Raw genomic sequence first — 25150 nt, forward strand, 5'->3', positions numbered from 1 at the left:
ATCGAGTCTGGACCAAACAGTCCAGTGATTTACATCATGAACATTGATCCACGCAATTGGGATACAATGACATGCATCAACCAAGTCATCGAGCCTGACCACCCGATCCCGTCAGTCGCCTTTTATGACAAGCATAGTCTCCTTTTACGGCAAGCATGGGTTGCTGAAGACCTCTTCTACCCCGGATCTTCACGGGTGGAGTGTAATGTGTAGGACAGCGCTTTTAAGCAGCGTTAGATGGAAATTTAGTGCTATATATAGCGCTATGTGTAGTCGGCAAGTGCGTGGGTGCGTGCATGCATGTGTCTGTTGGTCTGTTGGAAAGTATGTGTTTTGCTAAAACATTAACATATAGACAGGATGTTTTCTGAGATATAAATGGTTGAATACTTTTTGCTGTTAACTCTGTCATTGATTTCCATATATATACCTCCCAGGTGGAGTTTGAATTTGGGGCGGTAGTTAATGAGTGCACCAAGCACCAAGTGACACCCTTATTTCAATGTACACAGACTACATCACCTACATCAGTTGAATTCACTATTCTTCGACTTGATAATTATGTCTCCCCACCCGAAGGGGATTTTTTGGCTCAGTTCCTGTTGGCGTTGGTGTCGGCGTCGGCATTCCCATCCTATTCCGAGCCATAGCTTGAGAAACATTCAATGTTTTTCAACGGAACTGGCATATGCCTTACTTGTCAGGTTAACTGCTGCCTTTTGCTATTTTGTATTTTTCCAAATTGTATTTTTGACATTTCCATGGAAACAAATTCGACTTAGTCTCAAACTAGGGTAGGGTTCGTTTCCATGCCATAACTTGAAAACCGTTCAACATATTTCATCGATATACTATATCTTGGTAACTTCTGTGAATACAGACATGCAAACATCTTTGAAATAGCAGTAGCTATGGGGAATGTGAACTAGGTTAATGGTGATGATTCTGTGATTTTCTTTTCATAGGAACAATAATGGGTAGTCTTTCCAAGGTATCCTATATTTATAGCGGTTCCGTTGTTTTGTATCCCCCATCAGCGTTTATCTTGGTGTGTATTAGGTAAGCTGCGGCGGTACCTGCAGCAATGGTGTGACGCCAGAGATGCGGCTGTTATTGGACGACTCCGGTGGCAGCAAGCTGTGGAACATCACCAACATGTTGTCATGAGAGCAGCGGTCTCGCAGTGGAAGGATTACACCAAACTGAACATCAGGAAAACTGTGAGTAGTCGGTGTGTCCGTGTGACTATGTGTGTATTTATCTGCGAGTGTGTGTGTATGTGTGTGTGTGTGTCTGTCTGTGTATGTGTATTTATCTGTAAGTGTGTGTGGTGTGTGTGTGTGTGTGTGTGCGTGTGTGCGTGAGTGCGTGCGTGCGCGTGTGTGTGCATGTATGTGCGTGTCGTGTGTGTGAGTAAGTCTATCTGTGTGTGCATGTTTCAATCAGTTTATTCATATATAACTGTAAGGCCACAGGCCCATAGTACAGAATACATGACAATGTGGAAGCGGTTAGGAATGTTACAAGGATTCATTTCTTAATAACATGGCATGATATATAAAGAGAGAGAGATTTTGTATAGCCGTTTTGCTCACATGTGAAATTAAAGAGATAAACTTGTATTTATTTGGATGTACATAGTATTTCTGTTCAATATATTTTTTCCTTAAATTGTCATATTTACAACATACAAGTAGAAAATGAAATTCATCTTCGACAACATTTAAAGAACATTGTTTACATAATCTTAAACATTTGGGTATTTTGTTGTGCCTGCCAACTTCAACCATTAACCTGTGTGAGCTGCATCTAAATTGTGTTAATGATATTCTGTATTTTCTTATATTTACATCAGTTAAATATTTTTCTGCGCATATTTGCATTTTAAAATATCTATAATATTCACATTTGCTAGAAACATCTACAGTAGATCTCCATGTTTGAAAGTACATGTCAAAAAGCGTCTGCCTTATTTTCGATATGAAGTGTGTGCATGTGTGTTGAGTGTCTGCATCTGTGTGTGTATCTGTACGTGTACGTGTGTCTATCTGTCTGCATGTCTGTGTGTGTGTGAGTGAAAGTTGAGTGAAATTGTGTGAGGTGGTGATTGATCATTGCCAGTTGAGGTGGCTGTAACTTCATTCTGATAAATTGCAGTACATGTGTAATGTCACTTCAAAAGACGTAGTAGATGTGATATTGATCGTCTGGAATAGCTAAGTTTGGAGAGCACTAGACTGCAGGTCTAAAAGCCCCCGGTTCAATCCTGGGTTCCGGCACAGAGAGCAGGACTCTGTGTCTTACTCATAAAATTACAGTTTCATCTACACACACTTTGTGTCCTGTGAAATTATTAATTATGTTCAAAGATATATTGATGACTAATGAAGGCAATGCAATGTATTCAAGTAGTGAGTGAGTGAGTGAGCGAGCGTCCAGGCATGTGTGTGTGAATGACTTGATGTCCAGGCATGTGGTCAGTGTGAGTGAGTGAGTGAGTTGATGTCCAGGCATGTGGTCAGTGTGAGTGAGTGAGTGAGTGAGTTTGATGTCAAGGCATGTGGTCAGTGTGAGTGAGTGAGTGAGTTGATGTCCAGGCATCTGGTCAGTGTGAGTGCGTGAGTGAGTGAGTTGATGTCAAGGCATGTGGTCAGTGAGAGTGAGTGAGTGAGTGAGTGAGTTGATGTCCAGGCATGTGGTCAGTGTGAGTGAGTGAGTGAGTGAGTGAGTGAGTGAGTTGATGTCCAGGCATCTGGTCAGTGTGTGTGAGTGAGTGAATGAGTTGATGTCCAGGCATGTAGTCAGTGTGAGTGAGTGAGTGAGTTGATGTCCAGGCATGTGGTCAGTGTGAGTGAGTGAGTGAGTGAGTTTGATGTCAAGGCATGTGGTCAGTGTGAGTGAGTGAGTGAGTTGATGTCCAGGCATCTGGTCAGTGTGAGTGCGTGAGTGAGTGAGTTGATGTCAAGGCATGTGGTCAGTGTGAGTGAGTGAGTGAGTGAGTGAGTTGATGTCCAGGCATGTGGTCAGTGTGAGTGAGTGAGTGAGTGAGTGAGTTGATGTCCAGGCATCTGGTCAGTGTGAGTGAGTGAGTGAGTGAGTTGATGTCCAGGCATGTAGTCAGTGTGAGTGAGTGAGTTGATATCCAGGCATGTGGTCAGTGTGAATGAGTGAGTTGATGTCCAGGCATGTGGTCAGTGTGAGTGAGTGCGTGAGTGAGTTGATGTCCAGGCATGTGGTCAGTGTGAGTGAGCGAGTTGATGTCCAGGCATGTAGTCAGTGTGAGTGAGTTGATGTCCAGGCATGTGGTCAGTGTGAATGAGTGAGTTGATGTCCAGGCATGTGGTCAGTGTGAATGAGTGAGTGTCCAGGCATGTGGTCAGTGTGAGTGAGTGAGTGAGTGAGTGAGTTGATGTCCAGGCATCTGGTCAGTGTGAGTGAGTGAGTGAGTGAGTTGATGTCCAGGCATGTAGTCAGTGTGAGTGAGTGAGTGAGTGAGTGAGTAAGTTGATGTCCAGGCATGTGGTCAGCGTGAGTGAGTGTCCAGGCATGTAGTCAGTGTGAGTGAGTGAGTGAGTTGATGTCCAGGCATGTGGTCAGTGTGAGTGAGTGTCCAGGCATGTAGTCAGTGTGAGTGAGTGAGTGAGTGAGTAAGTTGATGTCCAGGCATCTGGTCAGCGTGAGTGAGTTTCCAGGCATGTAGTCAGTGTGAGTGAGTGAGTTGATGTCCAGACATGTGGCCAGTGTGAGTGAGTGAGTGAGTGAGTTGATGTCCAGGCATGTGGTCAGTGTGAGTGAGTGAGTGAGTTGATGTCCAGGCATGTGGTCAGTGTGAGTGAGTGAGTTGATGTCCAGGCATGTGGCCAGTGTGAGTGAGTGAGTGAGTGAGTGAGTGAGTGAGTGAGTTGATATCCAGGCATGTGGTCAGTCTCCCTGCTCCTCTCCTCAGCTTCTCCGGAGACAGAGTACCTGGTTCCTGAATGTCCGTCTGACGGCCAAGTCGTTTCTGGTGTGGAAGGAGAGGATGGCCGAGTCAGGGGAGATGAAACAGAAAACAGGCCTTGCTCTGTGGCACTGGAGCCTTGTGCTTCTCAAGAAGGTGAGTGAATGGCTGTACAAGTGCATGCATACGTCAACAGTTCGTTCTCTCATGTAATAATAGCTGTCATACCAAAAGATGTTAAAAGATGGTACTTGCTGTTGCCCTGTCTGTCGCTCAGCATTAAGGGGCTAAACTGCGACATGGTATCACTCTTAACTGGCATCAGTCCAGGCTAGTACAAGCAGCCAAATATGCACATGTGCATGCACATAGCTATATAAGTGCAATAATCTTGGATGTGACATTAAACCCCATTTCACCTCACCTACTATTACAACCCCGGGAATTTCTGAGTTTGAATTGCTCCCAAGCATCCGACGCTGGTTGTTAGAGGTTGCAAATTTGATTAGTGGTCATACATGCTCTGTGACATTGTTGGTGTGTTATCATGTCCCAACAGTGTGGATTGTTACTCTCAGAATCGATTGTTGGGTCCAGAGTTGATTATTTATTTACACTGTCATGTAGCTGAAAAATTGCCGAGTTCGTCATTAAACAACAAACAAACAGTTTTACACTTCTATAGCCATGACTTGCTATCTGCAGTCTGTGGTGGCGTGGTACGTGTACAGTCAGGAGAGACAAAGAAAGAAGCAGAGAGTTGTGGTAGCTCTGGAGGGGAGACGACTCCGTCTACTACGCGACGGTGCTGCCCAGTGGCTGCGGGTCTCGAATGACCTGGCGGACATGAGAGCCAAGTTTGCAGCGCAACAACAAGCCAAGGTAGGTTCAGCTCACATACATGCAGCATAGTTTCCTTGTCAGTACTTACGTACAAGACAATAAGTCTTGTGTACATTGATCAATCGGAAGGGGTGCTAATTGTGTTTGTTCACTAGCTATTCAATATATTAGCAAATATTGCCGTGGATGCTTATGAAAGCTGATTACGTTGAATACGGTATCTGTTCTTTTTGTGTCACAGACTCACAGTAAAATATATATGAGAGTCTTTAGGCTAAAAAAAATAATAGTTTAGGTTCTCAGGCACCACCTGCATAATTATAAAGTCTGACACACGTTTTGTTCTCATTTCAATTTTTAATTTTAAATATAAAAATCCTAATACTTAAACACAATGCACAAAAAAAATTGAAAATGGAAACAAAACCAAAACGTGCAATGAACTTTATGATGATGTGGGCAGTGCCTGAGAACCAAGACTATTATTTTTTATCACCTTATAGACATTTAGAAGTTGTATGATCATGACAGTAATATTATGGATAAAACTGTTTATACATACAAATTTTAGGGCTCTTCTCCCTTCATCTCCTGATGAAGTTGCAAGAGGTAGCTGTGAGACGTTGTGTATGTATTATTCAGAAGGTGATGAAGCAACAAGAGGTAGCCCTGAAACGTTGTGTATGTAAAATAAAGAATTGTTATACATCATATTCCTTGCCATAGTTGAATACATGACAATAAATCAATAAATTAGAAAATGACTAAAAAGTAGCACATTCTTCCACATCCGTCATTTGTTATTTTTTTGATAAAATTATCAAAAGATTGCCTCCTTATTGTAATTGGAATATTCCTTCTTTCAGAGTGTATTTGACACATTCCAAGTTGTGCAGAAGTGTGCATTACACTGGAAATACATGACAGCTCGTAGGCGGGAAGTGAGGGGTGGTCCCCTGCCCCCTCGACCTCGCCCCTCCTCTCAACCCCACCCCTCTTCTCAGCCCCACGTCCAGCATTCCTCTCTACAGACCAGCTTCCCACAACACCTTTCCAACTTCCATTCCTTACCCTTCCAGCCTAATCCCCACGCCCCAGAGGCCTCAGTGTCCCACCCTCCCCTTCCTGTACAGAGAGCAGGTGCCCCCTTACCAAACCTGACACAGACCATGTCGCCATGTAGACCTCACCACAGACCGGAGATAGGACAAGGTGACGGGTATGTAAAACTACAACATTTTAAATGAGACATTACATTAAAAAGATAAATGATATAACACATAATTGAAAAAGTTCAAAATCAGACTGGATAATGTATCTGTCAAGTCTTCATCTTTTATGTCTGTTTTGCTGTGCAGGCCTGCACCTTTGTCTCGGAGGGAGAGAGCTCGGCCAAGGCAACCTGCATTCCTCATTGAGTCCCTGAAGCGAGCAGGACTGTATGCTTCAGTGTATGAAACGTGAGTATTGTTCAGACACAGGGCTGTATTTAACAAGAAATTTGTATGTTGCTAGCAGGGCTTGCTCCTTTTGAAAGTTACTGGCCCTTCCCCAAACTATCTGGCCTACAACTAAAAGGCTCTAAAGATTTTAGAACTCCTCACCCCTAAAACGTTTTTTCCCACTAAATTTTGGTTCCCATTTGCCTCATTTCATTGAGATTTATGAGCAAATAAAGATGTTGTTTTACACAACTTTACAAAATGGTGGTCAGTTGTCATTCTTCTATGATGATCCAATTCAAAAAATTAAATAATACACGGAGATGGGGTGAAATTTTGACTATCCAGGCAGGTCATCTACTTTACATTTCAGCAAACCCTTTGTAATTTTTGCTGGCCATTGGCCATGGGCCAGCAGTTAAATCGACCCTTGATTTGATTACAGGTCATGATATGGCTGACGTCTAGTGGACAGTGTTGTAAACAGCACTCATGCAGTCCTTAATGTGCTATGATGAATTTGATGTGATAAAAGAGACCGTGAAGCCAAAGTTTGTCTGAGGCGTGACAGCGTGGTTAGCTAAATATGCTTGGCCAAGTTCTACAAAGCGATCTTAGCATTCAGATTATCTAACTCCCATACTTTAACATGGGCTTACGACAGTCATAGCGTTAAGATTTCTTATGCAAAAGGACATGGGCCCATTTGCACAAAGCGATGTTAGCGCTATGACTGTCGTAAGCCTATGTTGAAACATGGGAGTTAGGATCATCTTAGCGATAAGATCGCTTTGTGCAAGTGGGCCCTGATAATTAAAGTATGTTGAGAAAAATGACATGATTTATTTAAAAAAAAAATGTTTATAAAAGATTGATCAATCTGTTTATAGATGTGTCATCCTGCTTTGTATGATGATAACATGTACATCCTTGTCCAGGTCTGATGTGGTTGAGCTGAGAGAACCATCTGCTGCATCACCACCTCCTCACCTCCACGCAGCCCAGCAACTGACCCCTCATGCCTCAACTGTGCCTGGTCCTACAGTACCCACATCCCAGCCACACGCCACCCTGATACTGGCCCAGGACGAGGTGTCCGTCACCAGTCGACACTTACACAGCCCCAGGGTGGGGCACCAGGGTCAGGGCCCAGGACACAGCCCGAGGGTGGGGCCGCATGATCAGGGCCCAGGACACAGCCCCAGGGTGGGGCACCAGGGTCAGGGCCCAGGACACAGCCCGAGGGTGGGGCCGCATGATCAGGGCCCAGTCCACGACCTTCATCTCTCCAGCACCTCGGACACAGACTTTGCTCCCCCTGCCAACTTTGTGTCTCCCACTTGCAGCACACAGAGATCACAGCCGTCAGGTAGGTCAACCACTGTCTCATACCACACTGGTCCCACACCACACTGGTCCCATCCCACACTGGTCCCACACCACACTGGTCCCATTCCACACTGGTCCCATCCCACACTGGTCCCATACCACACTGGTCCCATCCCACACTGGTCCCACACCATACTGGTCCCATACCACACTGGTCCCACACCACACCGGTCCCATCCCACACTGGTCCCACACCATACTGGTCCCATACCACACTGGTCCCACACCACACCGGTCCCATCCCACACTGGTCCCATCCCACACTGGTCCCACACCACACTGGTCCCATACCACACTGGTCCCACACCACACTGGTCCCACACCACACTGGTCCCATCCCACACTGGTCCCATCCCACACTGGTCCCACACCACACTGGCCCCACACAACACTGGTCTCATCCCACACTGGTCCCATCCCACACTGGTCCCATACCACACTGGTCCCATACCACACTGGTCCCACACCACATTGGTCCCATACCAGTAGCAGCAGGTATTCAGCGTTCCCAATGACTTTTGAAACTGCCAGCCCCAGTGGACTGGCAACTCTAAAAATTACCAGTCCCGCTCAATTTTTTGTCAGTCCCAACTTTGAACAAATAAAAAAACATATGAAAATTTCTGGTTTTATTTCTTTCAACATCATGTTCAATGCAGGGTACGTTCTTGGCTGACAAATCCAATGGCGTCATCTCTAAAGGAGCTGAGTTAGATCTTCATGTCATTCATGTCACAGTTATCTCCCTTTTCGTTTACAATGTTTCACTGTGGTTCGAGACTAAGTCATTGCATATCGATATTTAACCTCAAAGCAAAGGGAAATGTCAATTTCTTGTACTAAAAATAGAGAACACGAAGCCCTGATGATAAAAGACAAGCTGACATCTTTCGGAAAATATACTATGTTGATTATCACTGATATTTTGTTCAACAACAAAGATTTATAAGGTACTTTATTTCCCGGTCCACAGAGACTGACAGTCACATGAATTACTGGTCCATGCCTAATTAACTGGTAAAAAACTGGTAATTACTGGTAAACAAGAACACTGTTTATGTACTGTTTATTAATCTGTCATGTTTAGCTCATTTAAAATCTCTGAAACCGCAATGCTGATGGGGATGGAATTTTGTATGTATGATCCCAACAGTGATATCTCTGGAAAGTGTTCACAGAATTCTAATCCAGTTTTAATCATGACTCCCACATGAAGCAGGAGGACAGGTGGCCCAGTCGTCTAAGGTGCTGCAGTTCGCTGTGCAGAGTTGTGTCCTTTGGACACGCCAGAAACGTATGATTGTGGGCTCGAATCCCGGTTCACCCCAATTATGTTTCTTGGTTTCTCAGCACCACACCCGTGCTCGTGGGTTTCACCGAAGTGGTAAACGTCTGAGACCTGCATCACTTCGGGCTTTCCTCCCACATTAAGCTGACACGCCGTGATAGCACTGGAACACTGTTAAAGGCGGTGTTAAACACCACTCACTCACTCACTCCCACATGAAGCTGACAAGCTGTTGCATGACTAAAAAAGTGTTCAAAGCAGGCTAAAATCAACACTCACTATGATTTGATGGTAGCAATTTTTGCCTGACAGGTAATCCTCTCCTATACTCCTCCCCAAAAGGCGAGGCCAGCAGGCGTCATGAGAACCACACAGATCAGCCCTGGAGGCCGGAGAGAAACATCATCAGCGGTAACCTTGACGACCTGCCTCCTGGGAAACCCATACTCCTCACCCCTGATGATTTCATCAAGAAGTCGGACAGACCGGAGGAGTTCCCAGCCAGGAATGGGGACAGAGTGTCGTTTGACTCCTCCCAGAACAGGTATCACCTGGACACATCGTCGGACACACACCCGCCCAGTGCCAGGAACGTAGACAGACACAAGGGGACCAACATGTATCTTGACCTCTCCACTGTCACGGACACAAGGCAGTCAGAGGTCAAGGTCAACCTGTCTCCAGCAGAGGAAATTGTTCAGATCCGTGATCGGTTGAAATCTTTTGATGAGATGAAGAAGAGGCTAAGGTTGGTTATTAAGATAACACATGCCATGTAATTTTCTATTCCAAATGTAGAGCTAGAGACCCTTTTCCAGTATAGTTACTACATGATAATATGAAGTAACTGCAAAGAGTATTGTATATTGCTGTGTATAAGGTTTTTCGTACCTAGAATTAGGTATTTCAAGGGCGGTCATCTTGTACACAGGGTTGAAGTGATTTGATGTTTTTTCCCCAACACAAAGTCATTACTGTGAGCATGTAATACCAGAAATACCATGTCAACAAATCTGTACTGAAGTACGCAAACTAATCATGTAATTATACTGTCTGGTTATAAAAAATGTTCATTGTATATCTTGACTTAAGTTTGTAATCTATTTTATTAATTTAGTTCAAAATTTCATTCAATATTGCTTACATTCATTTCCGCAAAATCGTATGTGAAGTGACCGGAAGACAATTTTGATCTAATATACATAAAATGCATACTGAAATGAAGAGTGTATGGTCACAATGTGTGTATGACTGATTGTGTGTCATCATACCAAATGTTGCTGATTGCTGCATAAAGCAAAATTCACTTAGTCATACTTCCTGAGCTTCTCCTTGCATTGTTACCGTTTACACCTGTGAAGACCCAGGTTAGGCTAGGTCTTCAGCAACCCATGCTTGTCGATAGTGGCCAGGAACGGGATCGGGTGGTCAGGCTCGCTGACTTGGTTGCTGCATGTCATCGTATCCCAATAGCTAGATCGATGTTTATAATGTCAATGACAGGATTGTCTCGTCCAGACTCAATTATCTACTGACAGCCATCATAGTTGGAATATTGTTGAGCGCAGCGTTAAACAACAGACAGACAAACTGTTTCTATGTACGCTGTGTTGTTTTATATCTCCACCTTGTTGTTTTATAGGAGGCTGACAAAGCAACACCGGCAGCTGGCTGGCTGGTTGAAGGACCAGCTGCAAGAGGCTGGAGGCGAAGCTGATGAGGATGTGGTCAACGCCAAACATGAACTACAGGATGTAAGACACCTTTCCCTGTAATGCTAGTTATAGAATCTAAAGTTTTAAGTCCACTTTCGCTTTTAATAAAATTTGTAGCAAAACCCTTGAAAATGGCAAATTTCAACTAGTCCTTATGGTACCTTGACTATTGTGCAGTTTGACAAGGACTAAAGGACTAGTGCCAATTTCTAAGGCTGAATGCATGGACTGAATAGTTGGCTCTGGTGGGTGGTTTTAGGTGTTATAGTAGGACTGAATAGTTGGCTCTACTGGGTGCTCTCAGATGTATAGTAAGACTGAATAGTTGGCTCTACTGGGTGGTCTTAGATGTATAGTAAGACTGAATAGTTGGCTATACTGGGTGGTCTTAGATGTATAGTAAGACTGAATAGTTGGCTCTACTGGGTGGTCTTAGATGTATAGTAAGATTGAATAGTTGGCTCTACTGGGTGGTCTTAGATGTATAGTATGACTGAATAGTTGGCTCTACTGGGTGTTCTTAGATGTATAGTAAGACTGAATAGTTGGCTCTACTGGGTGGTCTTAGATGTATAGTAAGACTGAATAGTTGGCTCTACTGGATGGTCTCATGTGTTAATTAGGACTGAATAGTTGGCTCTACTGGGTAGTCTTAGATGTATAGTAGATGACTATGCTAGGACTGAGTAGACACGCCTTCTGGGTGGTCTTAGGTGAGATGTCATGTGTTGCAGGTGGCATGTGAATGTCGTGTCATGTGTTGCAGGTGTCATGTGTTGTCATATGTTACAGGTGTCATGTGAATGTCGTGTTGCAGGTGTCATGTGTTAGAGGTGTTGCAGGTGTCATGTGTTGTCATATGTTACAGGTGTCATGTGAATGTCGTGTTGCAGGTGTCATGTGTTAGAGGTGTTGCAGATGTCATGTGTTGTCATATGTTACAGGTGTCATGTGAATGTCGTGTTGCAGGTGTCATGTGTTGTCATATGTTACAGGTGTCATGTGAATGTCGTGTTTCAGGTGTCATGTGTTAGAGGTGTTGCAGGTGTCATGTGATGTCATATGTTACAGGTGTCATGTGAATGTCGTGTCATGTGATGTCATGTGTTACAGGTGTCATGTGAATGTATCGTCATGTGTTGCAGGTGTCATATGTAACAGGTGTTGCAAGTGTCATGTGTTGTCATATGTTACAGGTGTCATGTGAATGTCGTGTTGCAGGTGTCATGTGTTAGAGGTGTTGCAGGTGTCATGTGATGTCATATGTTACAGGTGTCATGTAAATGTCGTGTCATGTGATGTCATGTGTTACAGGTGTCATGTGAATGTTGTGTTGCAGGAGTCATGTAATGTCATGTGTTACAGGTGTCATGTGGTGTCATATGTTACAGGTGTCATGTGAATGTCATATTGCAGGAGTCATGTGTTGCAGGTGTCATGTGATGTCATGTGTTACAGATGTTGCAGGTGTCATGTGATGTCATATGTTACAGATGTTGCAGGTGTCATGTGGTGTCATATGTTACAGGTGTCATGTGAGATGGAGGAGCTGAGGGTGGCAGTTGAGGGACAGAAGAGAGTGTGTCAACAGCTGGTGGTAAGGGCCAAGCAGCTGGTGCAACAGCTGGACAACAGTTCATAGCTGTCACCGAATAGCTAACACAGCTGAAGACAGCAAAGTTCTAGATGAACAGCTTTAAGAATCGTCATGTCTAAAAGTACAACAATACCTATATTTTGTAGAACTGACAATATACTGATAAGAGTAGTAACCAGAATGTATGTTACTTGGTCTTCCATGTAGAGTAAACACTGCATAGGCAGGTACTTGTATATCTCTGTAGATACTTGTACATTAATAAACATGTCAAATACGACTTCAAGCATCTGTCACATCTTGTGGGACATACATTTCAGAAACTTGGTGTTAGTCCTGTGTAACCAGACTTGTGGCTGCCATGTGTTGATTCTCGAAGCAAGGTTTTCATTGTCCTTTTTGTAGTACCGAACAACTAAAAAGGATATGACAGTGGTCTGTAAACAATTCAGTCTGAATCAGACAATGCTGTGATCGACATCATGAGCATCGATCCACAAAATTGGAATATGAAGAGATGCATCAACCAAGTCACGAGCCTGACCACCCCATCCCGTTAGTCACCTCTTATGAGAAGCACAGTCGCCTTTTACGGCAAGAATGGGTTGCTGTAGACCTATTCTCCACTGGATCGTCACAGGTCTCCGGCTCAGTGACTTTGCTGATTTCCTGTCATGTGCTGATGTAGGTGATTTATTACTTGGTCTCTAAGTCACTGGTTTTTCTTGTGAATATTTACAGAGTGCCATAGTATAGCTGGAATATGTTACCACCTGTGGCTTTCACCAAGTCACTCCACCTGCTCATGGTTACATGAACAATCCACTAACATTGGGCTTGGCTTGGACAGTTGTCTGATCTTCATATGTAGAGTTATGTCCCTTGGCAGGAACCTACAGATTGTGAGTCTGAATCCCAGATCAAACTGCTTTCTTGTCGTGACTAAGGCAATACACGATGACATCCTTGAAATACTGCTCAAAGCAGAGTCAGCTACACTTTCTCCTTCCATCTGCCATCCTTGATTGATCAGTTCATAATGTCTCCATTGTATAATGATGAATGCACTTGACCCATTCACAAGCTATGTTTCAGGAAATGTGGTCTCCATCTGTGCTCCTGGTATCTTAGCACAGGATCTCTCTCTCACATCAGTGTAACTTTGGCGGCTATGGTTGGTTTTGTATTAGGCTGCGTCGCTATGGTAGGTTTTTGTATCAGGCTACGTCGCTATGGTAAGTTTGTAATGGGCTACGTCGCTATGGTAGGTTTTGTATCAGGCTACGTTGCTATGGTAGTATTTGTATCATGCTACGTCGCTATGGTAGGTTTTGTATCAGGCTGCGTCGCTATGGTAGGTTTTGTATGAGGCTACGACGCTATGGTAAGTTAGTAATGGGCTACGTCGCTATGGTAGTATTTGTATCAGGCTACATCGCTATGGTAGGTTTTGTATGAGGCTATGTCGCTCTGATAGGTTTTGTATCAGTCTATGTCGCTATGTTAGGTTTTGTAAGAGGGCTACATCACTATGGTAGGTTTTGTTTCAGGCTACATTGCTATGGTAGTATTTGTATCATGCTACGTCGCTATGGTAGGTTTTGTTTCAGGCTATGTCGCTATGGTAGGTTTTGTAAGAGGTTATGTTGCTATGGTAGGTTTTGTATCAGACTACGTCGCTATGGTAAGTTTGTAATGGGCTACATCGCTATGGAAGTATTTGTATCATGCTACGTCGCTATGGTAGGTTTTTTATGAGGCTATGTCGCTCTGATAGGTTTTGTAAGAGGGCTACATCACTATGGTAGGTTTTGTTTCAGGCAACATTGCTATGGTAGTATTTGTATCATGCTACGTTGCTATGGTAGGTTTTGTTTCAGGCTATGTCGCTATGGTAGGTTTTGTTTCAGGCTATGTCGCTATGGTAGGTTTTTTAAGAGGTTATGTCGCTATGGTAGGTTTTGTATCAGGCTACCTCACAATGATAGTTCAGGCTACTGGTGATGGTAGGGACAGGGTCCAGGCATGTATTCATCATTATGGAGGTGTAATACAATTGATAATCAAGGACCTCAATCACTTATGCTCCATGTCTCCCGTGGCCCTTGGTAATATAGTCGGAAAAAAATGAGATAATAACTGAAAATTTATAATCAAACATGAATATGAGACTCAATCTTGGAGTCTTTCTGTTCATCCCAAGGTCAGGCTGGTTCCAGTTGCTGGAGAGTGCTAAAATGTTTCTTATGTATTGACAAGGAAAATTTGTGAAAACAGTAACGCAATATCGTTATTACAACGTTTGACAAAAGACACAACACAAGTTTATGTATTAACAGAAGCTTTACTTTCCATTTGATGTAGACAAAGTATGGTGGCTTGCACTTAGGTTAGGGAGATGTGTGCTGCCACAAGTAACCATGGTAACACACTGAAGTAACTGCAGGTTTGATCATGATGGCTTGAAAAAGACGTTATGTTTATGTTATACATAAAGTCATGAATGCATACAAAATGTTCAATGTGTCATAAGTGTAAATTTCTACCTCAGTCTCAAACTGCAATTTACAGACTGACATTAAAAAACAGGACTTCAAGATTGGAGTGATAATTTGAATAAACATCAAGAGAAAAGAGGAAATTTAAACCTGCTGACACACGGAATCTGTCCCATAGTGTGATGTCATACACTAAATTATGGGACATAACATCTTGGGACAGAGACTCTCCAAGACGATCTCAACTTCAAGGGACATAACTCATGCTACACACATGCCAAAAAACATTTACAGTAATGGTCAAAGATTAACACTGAAACTGACAAAACTTCACAGTCGTCCAGTTTGTGCAGTGGACAACCTGATCAACAGGGTCTAGAACATGAGGAAATATCCAACATGACATCAAGATGAATAATACGTGAAGGGGTGGACACCAACACTGTACCTATGTGGGGCAACCAACCTGGTTCGAGGACGTGACAAGCCAGTGCATTAGCCTACAGGCACTTCCACCCAATACAAGTTGTATTTAGATGATATCGTAGCGTATCGACACTAATACAGACAGAGAGTTCTGCAGAGATAATCTGTTGAATTGAGGGGAATTAAACACTCCTGTAAAAAGAATATTTCCGTAATATCATGACAGGCCAGCTAAATGTGGAAGAAATGCCTATTACTACAGGGTTAAACTCGAGTACATATGTACTGAAGTTTGTATTCCCAGGGAACCTGAGATTTTTCGAAGCTATGATGCTGACTCAGCAACTCTTCACAGTGACTAATGCTGCTGTAGGTTACAAAGTCACTTATCACACTGATGGTCTGTCACAGTTCTAGGAGACTGAGAACCCTATTATTGAAGCTGTCTCTTAAAGTAAAACAAGTGTTTGTTTGTTTGTTTGTTGTTTAACGTCACACTCAGCAATATTCCATCTATATGACAGCGATCCTTAAATAATCGGGCCGTGCCGGGCCGGGCCAGACCAGACAATCCAGTGATTGATATCATGAGCATCGATCTTCACAATTGAAATATGATGACATGCCTCAACCAAGTCAGCGAGCCTGACCACCCGATCTCGTTAGTCGCCTCTTACGACAAGCATAGTTGCCTTTTATGGCAAGCATTGGTTACTGAAGACCTATTTTACCCCGGATCTTCAAGTGGTTTCATTGGGGTTTGATCAGAAGTGCAAGTGTACAGTGATTATTGTTTACCACTAGTGTCCAGCAATATTCATAGCGGCCTGTAAGTAAATGAGTCCTTGTTGGCAAACATGGTTTGCATGAGCAACAATCCACGCAACGCTTAACCCAAACTCATTTAAATCAGATCTTAGTTCTCGCTACCGCTAAACAAAGATCTGAGGACATCCCATGAGGGGTCATGTCAGAGCGTTGCTTACCAGATCATAAAGTGACAGTCGGAATGTGATTCCTAATCATGTAGCCTCAAAAACTTTAACACGGGGTATTCCGAATGATAGTTACGGGCTTTAATACGACTGAATCCATACAAGCTAGACCTTCTATTTGCCATTCCAGAATGTTCTTTTATTCAGGTTTCAATTTTTTAATTGAGACTTTGTCAAAATATGTTTCTAAGCGAAGTCGCCAATTACACATTAGTGCCGTAAAGCACAAGAAAGCTGCTTTCTGATTGGCTAATGTCAAATTCTTGTCAGTCATTCCATTGGTCGGTCAAAGTTCGCGAAAGGTCGGTCTGACGTGACCGGTAATAGGGTGTCTTCAGATCTTTGTTTAGCAGTGGCGAGAACTAAGATCTGATTTTAATGAGATTGCGCTTAACCAAGACGTACACAACTCATTTGAAGAAGCTCCTCTGACAATCATGGAACAGGGTCAGCTCTGACTTATCACCACACAGTCCAATATTGTGACATTCGTTTCTATATGACAATGAGAATCTAATTATGCAATATATTTTCATATTATGTCCAAATGGAACTTTCATACAAGCAAAACAAGGATGAGCATACAAAAGGACAAGCAATTGATGACATGTACACAACAGCACACTTTACCCTTTCACAGACTGGGAAACATACACTTTAACACTCCATGAACAGGACGCCATCAACTTGAATCAAATTATACATACTTAAAGTGATCTACATGTACTACTCAAAAGAAGTTAAGGACCACGTGATTTTTTCATATTACTCCGTTAATGTCATGATAAATTATTGTAATATGAAAGAATTGGGTGGTCCTTAACTTCTTTTGAGTAGTATATGTAGATGGATGAAAATAAGTACATATGAACAAAATATACAAAATGTTTTCAGTACCAACTGATTAACTAATAACCTAGCCCAGTTTAGGGATTAATCTGAATTTGCTTCCAGGTTTTTAAGTGGACAGTCAATGCAGACATCTTCAGGAATATCAATCTGGCGCTACAAAAACAGGGTAGTGAGTGAGTGAGTATGGTCTTACAAGACTTTTAGCGTATTCCAGCAAAATTCTGTTGCGGGATACCAGAAATGGGCTTCACACATTGTACCCATGTGAGGAATCGAACTGGGGTCTTTGACGTGACGAGCAAACGCTTTAACCAATAGGCCCCAGAAAAACAGGTAAACTGCCCCCCAAAATAAACCAAGGAAAATCTAAGCGAATGGATTATCTTAGGTTTCCTAAAATCTATTGATTCAGGTTTTGTTTCATCACACAAGGAAATCTCCACCGTTTATCAGGGGAGATAATCATGTCGAGGTAGTGAGATACATGACTTGTAAGAGTATGGTTTTACGCCGCTTTTAGCAATATTCCAGCAAAATCACGGCAGGGGGACACCAGAAATGGGCTTCACACATTGTACCCATGTCAGGAATCAAAATTGGGTCTTCGGCGTGTCGAGCAAACGCTTTAACCACTAGGCTACCCGGGCGCCCCTGTGACTTGTAAGAGGTGTTAGGAGCTGAACGTTTATATATAGCTTGGGTAAGTAACTGTGGTCTAGCATCACTGAAAAGTATTTCACTTCCCATATTCGCTGAAATAGATGTCCTGAGCGTTTAGAAAATTGAAAAAAGGGGCAATTATTAAAACCATACACAAGTTAAAATTGTTTTCAGTAATAAATTTCAGAGCAATAATGATTAAACTTAGTTCAAACAATAGTTACAAACTTGATGAAATTATTTACTCTGATCCATGGTTAGGATGAATCTGGGATTTGAACCATTGACCAATAGATCCTGGCAGCTAAGGGAGGTGACTGACCACTGGAACAAAACTAAGAGTTTGGCCAAGAGTGGAAGGGGGGGATTAAAGGGATGGGACAAACAGTTTAGAGGATGGTTTGTCTGCCCCAAATTTGTCAATTTTTCCACGTGGGAGCCATGAATAAAACAAAAAAAACAGACACTGTACAATCCATTGAAATTTATAGAAACATGATCTTGATAGTGCAAGCTATGGTATTCCAAGATCTTGCCAGACCAATAGAACTTCATGTTTAGTGGCAAAACAGATACAGATATATTCAAAAGGTAAGGATATTTATGTGTAGCATAACTGAGTACACTCATACTCTACTCCTTTTCTGAATGACCAACCCTTTCAGGCAACAACGACTGTATACAAGTCCGGAAACATACATACATCATCTTAAAGAATGACATAAACTTGGTCAGTTGAACAGATAGAGTGATTTTTATTGAGGTGATGATTTTAAAATGTTGACACAAACTGAAGACACAGACTATATGCTGCCTTGAACTGAAGTTTAACAAAACAATGAAGCGAAGGTTTCTGAGATAATAATGCTGCTTTGAACAGTGTGTCTGGTGGTCATCATGTCATCGTAGTGTTGGAGGGAGTTGCAGATATGGTACAATCCCGGGGAACTGGTACAGTCTTCATAGACAAAGGACCATACTGCAAACCTGGAACCAACTCGCAGGTAAGGGGAGGCAACTCTACAGCTTGTTGCAGCACATGCCTCCAGGGGGCAGCACCTGCCTCCTGCAGTAACATCTCCCACACTGGCCAGCTGGCCAGCAGATGAATTATCCATTGATGGAATCCAAGGATGGAACTTAATAAGAAACTCAATGAAGAAATGTAGTGTTTATTGGTACTTAGATTTACTAAGCATCCCTATCAGGATCCACAGCCTGGATCTTTGATGGAGATTGTATTCTTTGCCAATGGATTTCCCAAAATATTAATGATACATTTTTCTGTACAACTACTTAACAGCTGTGAGTGGTGTCTAAATAATGGTTAACACAAACTTGATTAATAATTGGGTTATAGTTTTGTAGTTTGAGTCTCATTAGTCTTGAAGCTAGGGTACAGGATACAATTACAAATGTTTGCTGATCAAAATTCAAAAATAAATAATGACAACTGAATTAAAAAATAAAGTAAAAATATTTGCATGTTCGAAAACACTTTGACATGAGATTGCTATCATTACTTTAATCAGACAATGAGGATTTATGGACCACTGTTCCAGACAACGGAGACTAACATGGCCGTGTTGTAATATCAGTGTAACAACCTCAGGGGTTGCCAAGTTACAGCGACCCATCATACAGATGAAACACACTGTTAACCTTTGATTAATCTATGTAGCTCCAGGCCGAAACACAACAAGTCTTTCGTAATCTGTCCTTCCCTGTATTTGAGTGAGTATGTTTTTATTCAGCAAAGCAATATTTCAGCAATATGGCAGGACACCCAAAAGAGGCATCACACCGTGTACCCAGGTGGGGAATCGAACATAGGTTGTGGGTGTGACGAGCGACCACTTTAACCACAAGGCTACCTCGTCCCCTGTACCTGAAGGGACCAGTTTGAACAGCTCCAACAGCCATCTCCGGTGTTCTCCAAATTTTAGGAGACTCAGTTTGGTATCAAGCTGCTCAATATTCCAACCATATTGGGGGATGAAGAATGAGCTTCACCCACTTCACCCACGGGAGAATCAAACTGGGGTCTTCGTGACAAGGGAAGATTTTAATCACTAGTCTAACTCAACTTTATATATTTATATAGCTTTTATTAAATTTACATTAAAATCGGTTCGTTTTCCTGCAGTGTGATCAAGGGAGTAATTACTGAACAAAATAATGGCCATAATATCTCGATCACACTTATTTTAGTTATATTCCTGAAAAGAACAATTTAGCATCACATTTGTGATGCACTGATGTGGAGAGATGATGTATACAAGAAACAACAATATATAACCGTAGATAACACAATAAAACAGGTATATACAGGCAGCGTAACAAACATGAGAATATTGGTTTGGTATGCCGAAAGCATATGAAACACATGGACAATAAATGACAAGGTTTTGATTTTAGAAATATGTATGTGCATGTTTGTAAGTAAACAATATATCTATTGAACATGCCATAATACTAGCCCTGATTGTAGTAATACATTCATCAAAATAAATCCACATAAGAATGCAATTATAGATTGAATATCGAAGGCAAAATGCATTGCACATGTTGATTGATCTATCAGAAAATTGATTGAGAGAAAAATTGATTTGTTTATTCCCAATAAACTGACTGAACAAGGCATCAGTTTATAGAGGAAGAACCCACTGCAGTACTTTACACATGCAGGAATAAACAGAACTGGCAATATACCAAATATACATAGAAACTAGGGCTGGGATGGGTAACTCGGGTACTCGGGTACTCGGGTCGGGTGGGTACTGAGTAGGACACAGGTACCCAGTGGACTAGCCAGACCCATGGTTAGTCACGTGATATATTGTTTAAAAGCAAAAATTATCGAGATCTCTATGGTTACACTATAAGTGACAAATGTTCACATTTCTTTCAGACTATACACAAATTCCTTCATAATGATATAACTTCAGTCAACTTCAGTGTATGCATGACCAGATCGGTTTATATCTGTATCTATATATATTTGGACAGGAGTACGGTCAAATATTTCCCAATTGGCTATTTTGTACCTATCTCTTGAGACCTACAGCAGGTACCAAGGTAGGGTCGGGTCACAAGGGAAGGGAAGGGGGGGGGAGGACCGGGTAGTATACCTGGACCTGCCCCAGCCCTAATAGAAAACATCTGAATCTGAAATAAGGGAACACAACAATATCACAGGAGGTTGTCTACTGCCACTTGATAAAGATTCTTCATATTAAAAAGTATCACTGAAATATTGGCCTATAGTATATATTAGTGAAACAATCTCTGGTTATCCTTTTGGTAAATACAGACAAGCAAAAATGCCCCCCCCCCCCCAGAAAAAAAAAAGAAAAGAAAGAAAAAAGAAGGAGAAACTAATATTCCCTTACTGTTCCCTAATTACTTTCCATCAGTATATTAATGGTGTATGTATTAAAAATACATATTTGAATGCTTAACAAAAACTGTTTTTCATAACCAATGAAAACAACAGAAATACTGATCTTTCAATATATTACCTCAGGTTAAATGCCTCTAGTATTGTCAAACCTCTAAAAATTAATAAAAATGTTTGCCATTAATTAATTGCCGTTCTACAACCACATCCCTGCTACTGACCAGTCTGAAACAGGCCGCAATACACAACAATCTTTAACAGCATATATACAAACAACAACAACAACAACATGAACAACACAGCTGGTTAAACGACTAAAATATATATATACACATGACCTGAGCTGGTTTATACACCCAGAAGAGTATACGATGTGAAGTTTTACACCCGGAGTATTACAGGCTGGTATAGATCGTGGAGTGATACACGGCGCCTCTCTACCACTGTACATTTCATTTTGTAAACATGACAATGAAAGTTGCAAGCTATGGTATTCCATGTTCAGACCAGATTTACAGATTTGCTGGGCTATATATTACTGTATCATATTTTGCTGACACAAACCCCACCCCCATCCCATAATTTTAAGTTACATTTTTCAAAACCACAATCCCCCTCTGCAATAAAAAAAAAAAAAAAAATACATGTAAAAATAATTTTCTGAACACCCTCCTCCCCCTTTAAAAAATTACCAGACTCTTAATAAAGTTCAAATTTATGATATTTTTAATTGAGAAAATAGAAGTAATTTTGTCATGGCACGATATACAGACCTGACTAGAAATCCACTGTGCCCATCTCTTTGTGTGGTGTAACTTCATTTGTCAGAATGGACTTAGGTATGTTTCCTATGCTGGGAAGGTGTATACTGCAATGAATCACCGTTTGTCCACTGAGAGTACACACCACACTAGACCCTCCATCCTAACACAGCAGGTGCTTTCTGGACAACAGGCTAATTTTGATCATTACTTGAAAGATGAATAATTCTTTTCTCCTTCTGGAGTACAAAAACACGTGACCACAGTCTTTACAATACTCAAATTTTCAGATGACATGATTGCACAGAAACAAGACTTCCTATATGGCACTATGTACGGTGTAAAAACAACTAGGGTTGACCTCCAACAGTCTTCAGGGTTCCATCCGAGTATGACAAGGATTGACCTTGAACAGTCTTCAGGGTTACGTCCGAGTATGACAAGGATTGACCTTGAACTGCCTTCATGGTAATGTCCGAGTGTGACAAGGACTGACCTTGAACTGCCTTCATGGTAATGTCCGAGTGTGACAAGGATTGACCTTGAACTGCCTTCATGGTTACGTCCGGGTTGACCTTCAAATGCTTCAATCACGTCTCAGTTTGTAAAGAGATGCTTTTCAACTTCTTGGGTTTTAACTCCTTCAAGAGATATGCAAGTGAAACTGTTTCATCAGTATACTCACCACAGTACCTTAAACACCTGAGCTGTTTTTATCTGAATTATTCTTACACGACCTGAAGTCACTCTCACAATGTGCATGATCTGGATGCCACAGTATTTGCCCAGAACGGCTCCAACCACTACACTGGCTCCAATCCTGCTTACATGTACAATGTCAACACAATCTTTAACAGCCCCAGAGCAGGTGCTTGCTCCACAAAGAATCAAAACTGGGACGTCCATGGATGTCAAACAGGTCCGCGCTGCTCTTGGCTGACTCCACTCTGATGTCATAGAGGTCCTACTTCTGTTGGCTAACTCCACTCTGATGTCATACAGGTCCTGCTTCTATTGGCTGACTCCACTCTGATGTCATACAGGTCCTACTTCTGTTGGCTGACCTAAGTATGATGTCATACAGGTCCATATTTCAATTGTCTAACTCCACTATGCTGTCATACAGGTATTGTCTTTTGGATTCAACTTGATGATACTGTATAAAATGTCATACACAAAAACAGTCATGCTGACCCACAGAAGGTGATCAATAGTTGGACAGTCAAGCTTGGCTGCCATCTACAGCATAAGTCAAAACTAGGCCTTTCTCTACTGCAGATGTGAAGGTCGTCTCTACTGTAGATTTCAGAAGATCGTCTCTCCTGCAGATGTCAGAGGGTCATCTTAACTTGATTACATGACACTGTTGTTGTAGTCAAGGACAAAGTCATGAAGACATCCCTCGCAAAGATCATTGAACGACTTGAATGGGAGATACAGACCTGGTTCCCGACATCTGTAAGTTGAATGACAGTTGTAGAACACCAAGAGCTTGACATACTGTCATACAGACCTCACTCCAAAGAACTGCCAACAATTGTGTGACACCAAGAGACCCTGCCGTCATACGGATGTTTCCCGGAAGACGCGCGTGGAGCTGTCCCCCTGCCTGATGTGGATGTAGCGTGTGGTGTCCACCTCCGAGATCTTCACCTGTGTACTGGGAATGATGATATCCCCCGCCCCGGGGAGCTGCACCAACTCCGCCTTCGGTGTCGGAACTGGAACAGACATCATCTCTGGATAACAATCATGAAGCTAACTTCAAGAAAAACTAAGTTCTTGTGTGCAAGGAATCATTGCCCAAAACATGTGACAAGTAGGAATTGATTTTAAGCATTATTCAGCCATTTCTCAGCTGTACTAGAGTGTGAGTGAGTAAATCACATGTTCCAGTAAGGTGCTGACAGAGCAAGGATCATTACTCAAGGGCAAATCAGCAAATCCTGGCAGGGGTAAGGGACACAACTCTGCCCTGCAAATAGCACAGCCTAAGACCACTGGGCCACCCTTATTACATAGAGAAGATAGTGAAGTCTCACCTGTAGCTGGTGTGTCTGTGGAATCTCACTTCCTGTGCTGGCCAGGACCACAACATTACACTGTCAGTTCACTGGCAGTAGAGCAAGATTTGCAGAGATTTACAAAGCCTCATGCCAAAGAGCCCAGCCAAACTACGAGCAGATCACGCTCATCCCATCATTCCATTAGTAATGAAAGAATTAATGAGTGTAAATGTATTGCCACAGCCAGCACAAGGGAGATAATAACATACCAGCCCAGCCAAACAGACTCGAGACTTGTGGAGAGAGAAAGATAGCATCAATGTACCCTTCCAGTCAAATATTGGAATAGTTATAGAAGTCTGACGCTGCTTTTGTCAATATTCCAGCTCATGGGACACAAACTGGAATTCATGCATTGCATGTAGGAGTGAGTTAGTGAGTGAGTGAGTGAGTGAGTGAGTGAGTTGGGTTTAACCACACTTTGAAGAATATTCAAGTTCTATCATGGCGTGTCAGCTTAATGTGGGAGGAAAACCCAAAAGGATGCATGTTAAACCAATGAGCACTGGTATGGTGCTGACAAACATTGGAACAAATTCAGACCGATCCGGGATTTGAACCCATGATGATAGGCTTCTGGCATGACAAAGGGAGACAACTCCGCACAGCAAAATGTGGTGCCTTAGAAGACTGGGACAACTGTGCCCATGCACCTTTGAACAAAAATCTTTGGTGCCATGAACATTTTTATTCTAAATAGATTCAGGATGGAGTGTCAAATTGTCCCAACTGTGCCCATGCACCTTTGAACAAAAATCTTTGGCGCGATCACCATTTTTGTTCTAAATAGATTCAGGATGGAGTGTCAAATTGTCATGTCCAGTCAGGTGTTGAGTCAAAACGTCATGTCTTGTCAGGATAATGGGGGGAAGACAAAATGAAGTAATTACAACACATTCTATAAACACGACACAAACAGGTCTTGGACATGGTACGATATTGTTTACCCCATGCAAAGAAATAGCTCTAACTACATCAGGATCACAACAGAGTTAATTATTTCAAACCTGAGAATGGGACCATAATCCTTCACTCTAATACAGTTTGTGTCCAAATCTATTGAAACCCCACTGTTTGAACCTTAAACCAGAGTCGACTCAGAGCTTCTTCCGTGACAAAGGTACTATTATCTGTACCAATCTCACTGAAAGAATAAATTTGAAATCTGTAGGTGAGGTGAAATGGGGTTTAACGTCGCGTCCAAGATTATTGCACTTACATAGCGACATTCATGTACGTGTAGCTGTTTGTGTGGCTGCTTGTACTAGTCTGGACTGA

General features: G+C 42.2%; 2 protein-coding genes across 2 annotated transcripts in view; one reads left to right on the plus strand and one right to left on the minus strand.

Moving 5' to 3' along the window:
• The window catches only part of LOC139452523 (protein SFI1 homolog), a 37179-nt gene extending 24839 nt beyond the window's left edge, over positions 1-12340 (plus strand). Inside the window, exons 22-30 of the mRNA XM_071234032.1 lie at positions 1060-1220; positions 3947-4096; positions 4646-4822; positions 5650-6002; positions 6142-6243; positions 7164-7594; positions 9215-9650; positions 10545-10656; positions 12146-12340. Coding sequence (XP_071090133.1) covers positions 1060-1220; positions 3947-4096; positions 4646-4822; positions 5650-6002; positions 6142-6243; positions 7164-7594; positions 9215-9650; positions 10545-10656; positions 12146-12259 — 2036 coding nt within the window. The 3' untranslated portion in view covers positions 12260-12340. The remainder of the gene's footprint in view (positions 1-1059; positions 1221-3946; positions 4097-4645; positions 4823-5649; positions 6003-6141; positions 6244-7163; positions 7595-9214; positions 9651-10544; positions 10657-12145) is intronic.
• An 11116-nt stretch (positions 12341-23456) lies between these two features.
• Positions 23457-25150, minus strand: part of LOC139452952 (inositol polyphosphate-5-phosphatase A-like) — a 157067-nt gene continuing 155373 nt past the window's right edge. Inside the window, exon 18 of the mRNA XM_071234574.1 lies at positions 23457-23527. The gene's annotated coding sequence lies outside the window, so the exon portion shown is untranslated. The remainder of the gene's footprint in view (positions 23528-25150) is intronic.

The sequence above is a fragment of the Haliotis cracherodii genome, unplaced genomic scaffold, assembly GCF_022045235.1.
Source record: "Haliotis cracherodii isolate W230 unplaced genomic scaffold, xgHalCrac1.p SCAF_9, whole genome shotgun sequence".
Lineage (NCBI taxonomy): Eukaryota > Metazoa > Mollusca > Gastropoda > Lepetellida > Haliotidae > Haliotis > Haliotis cracherodii.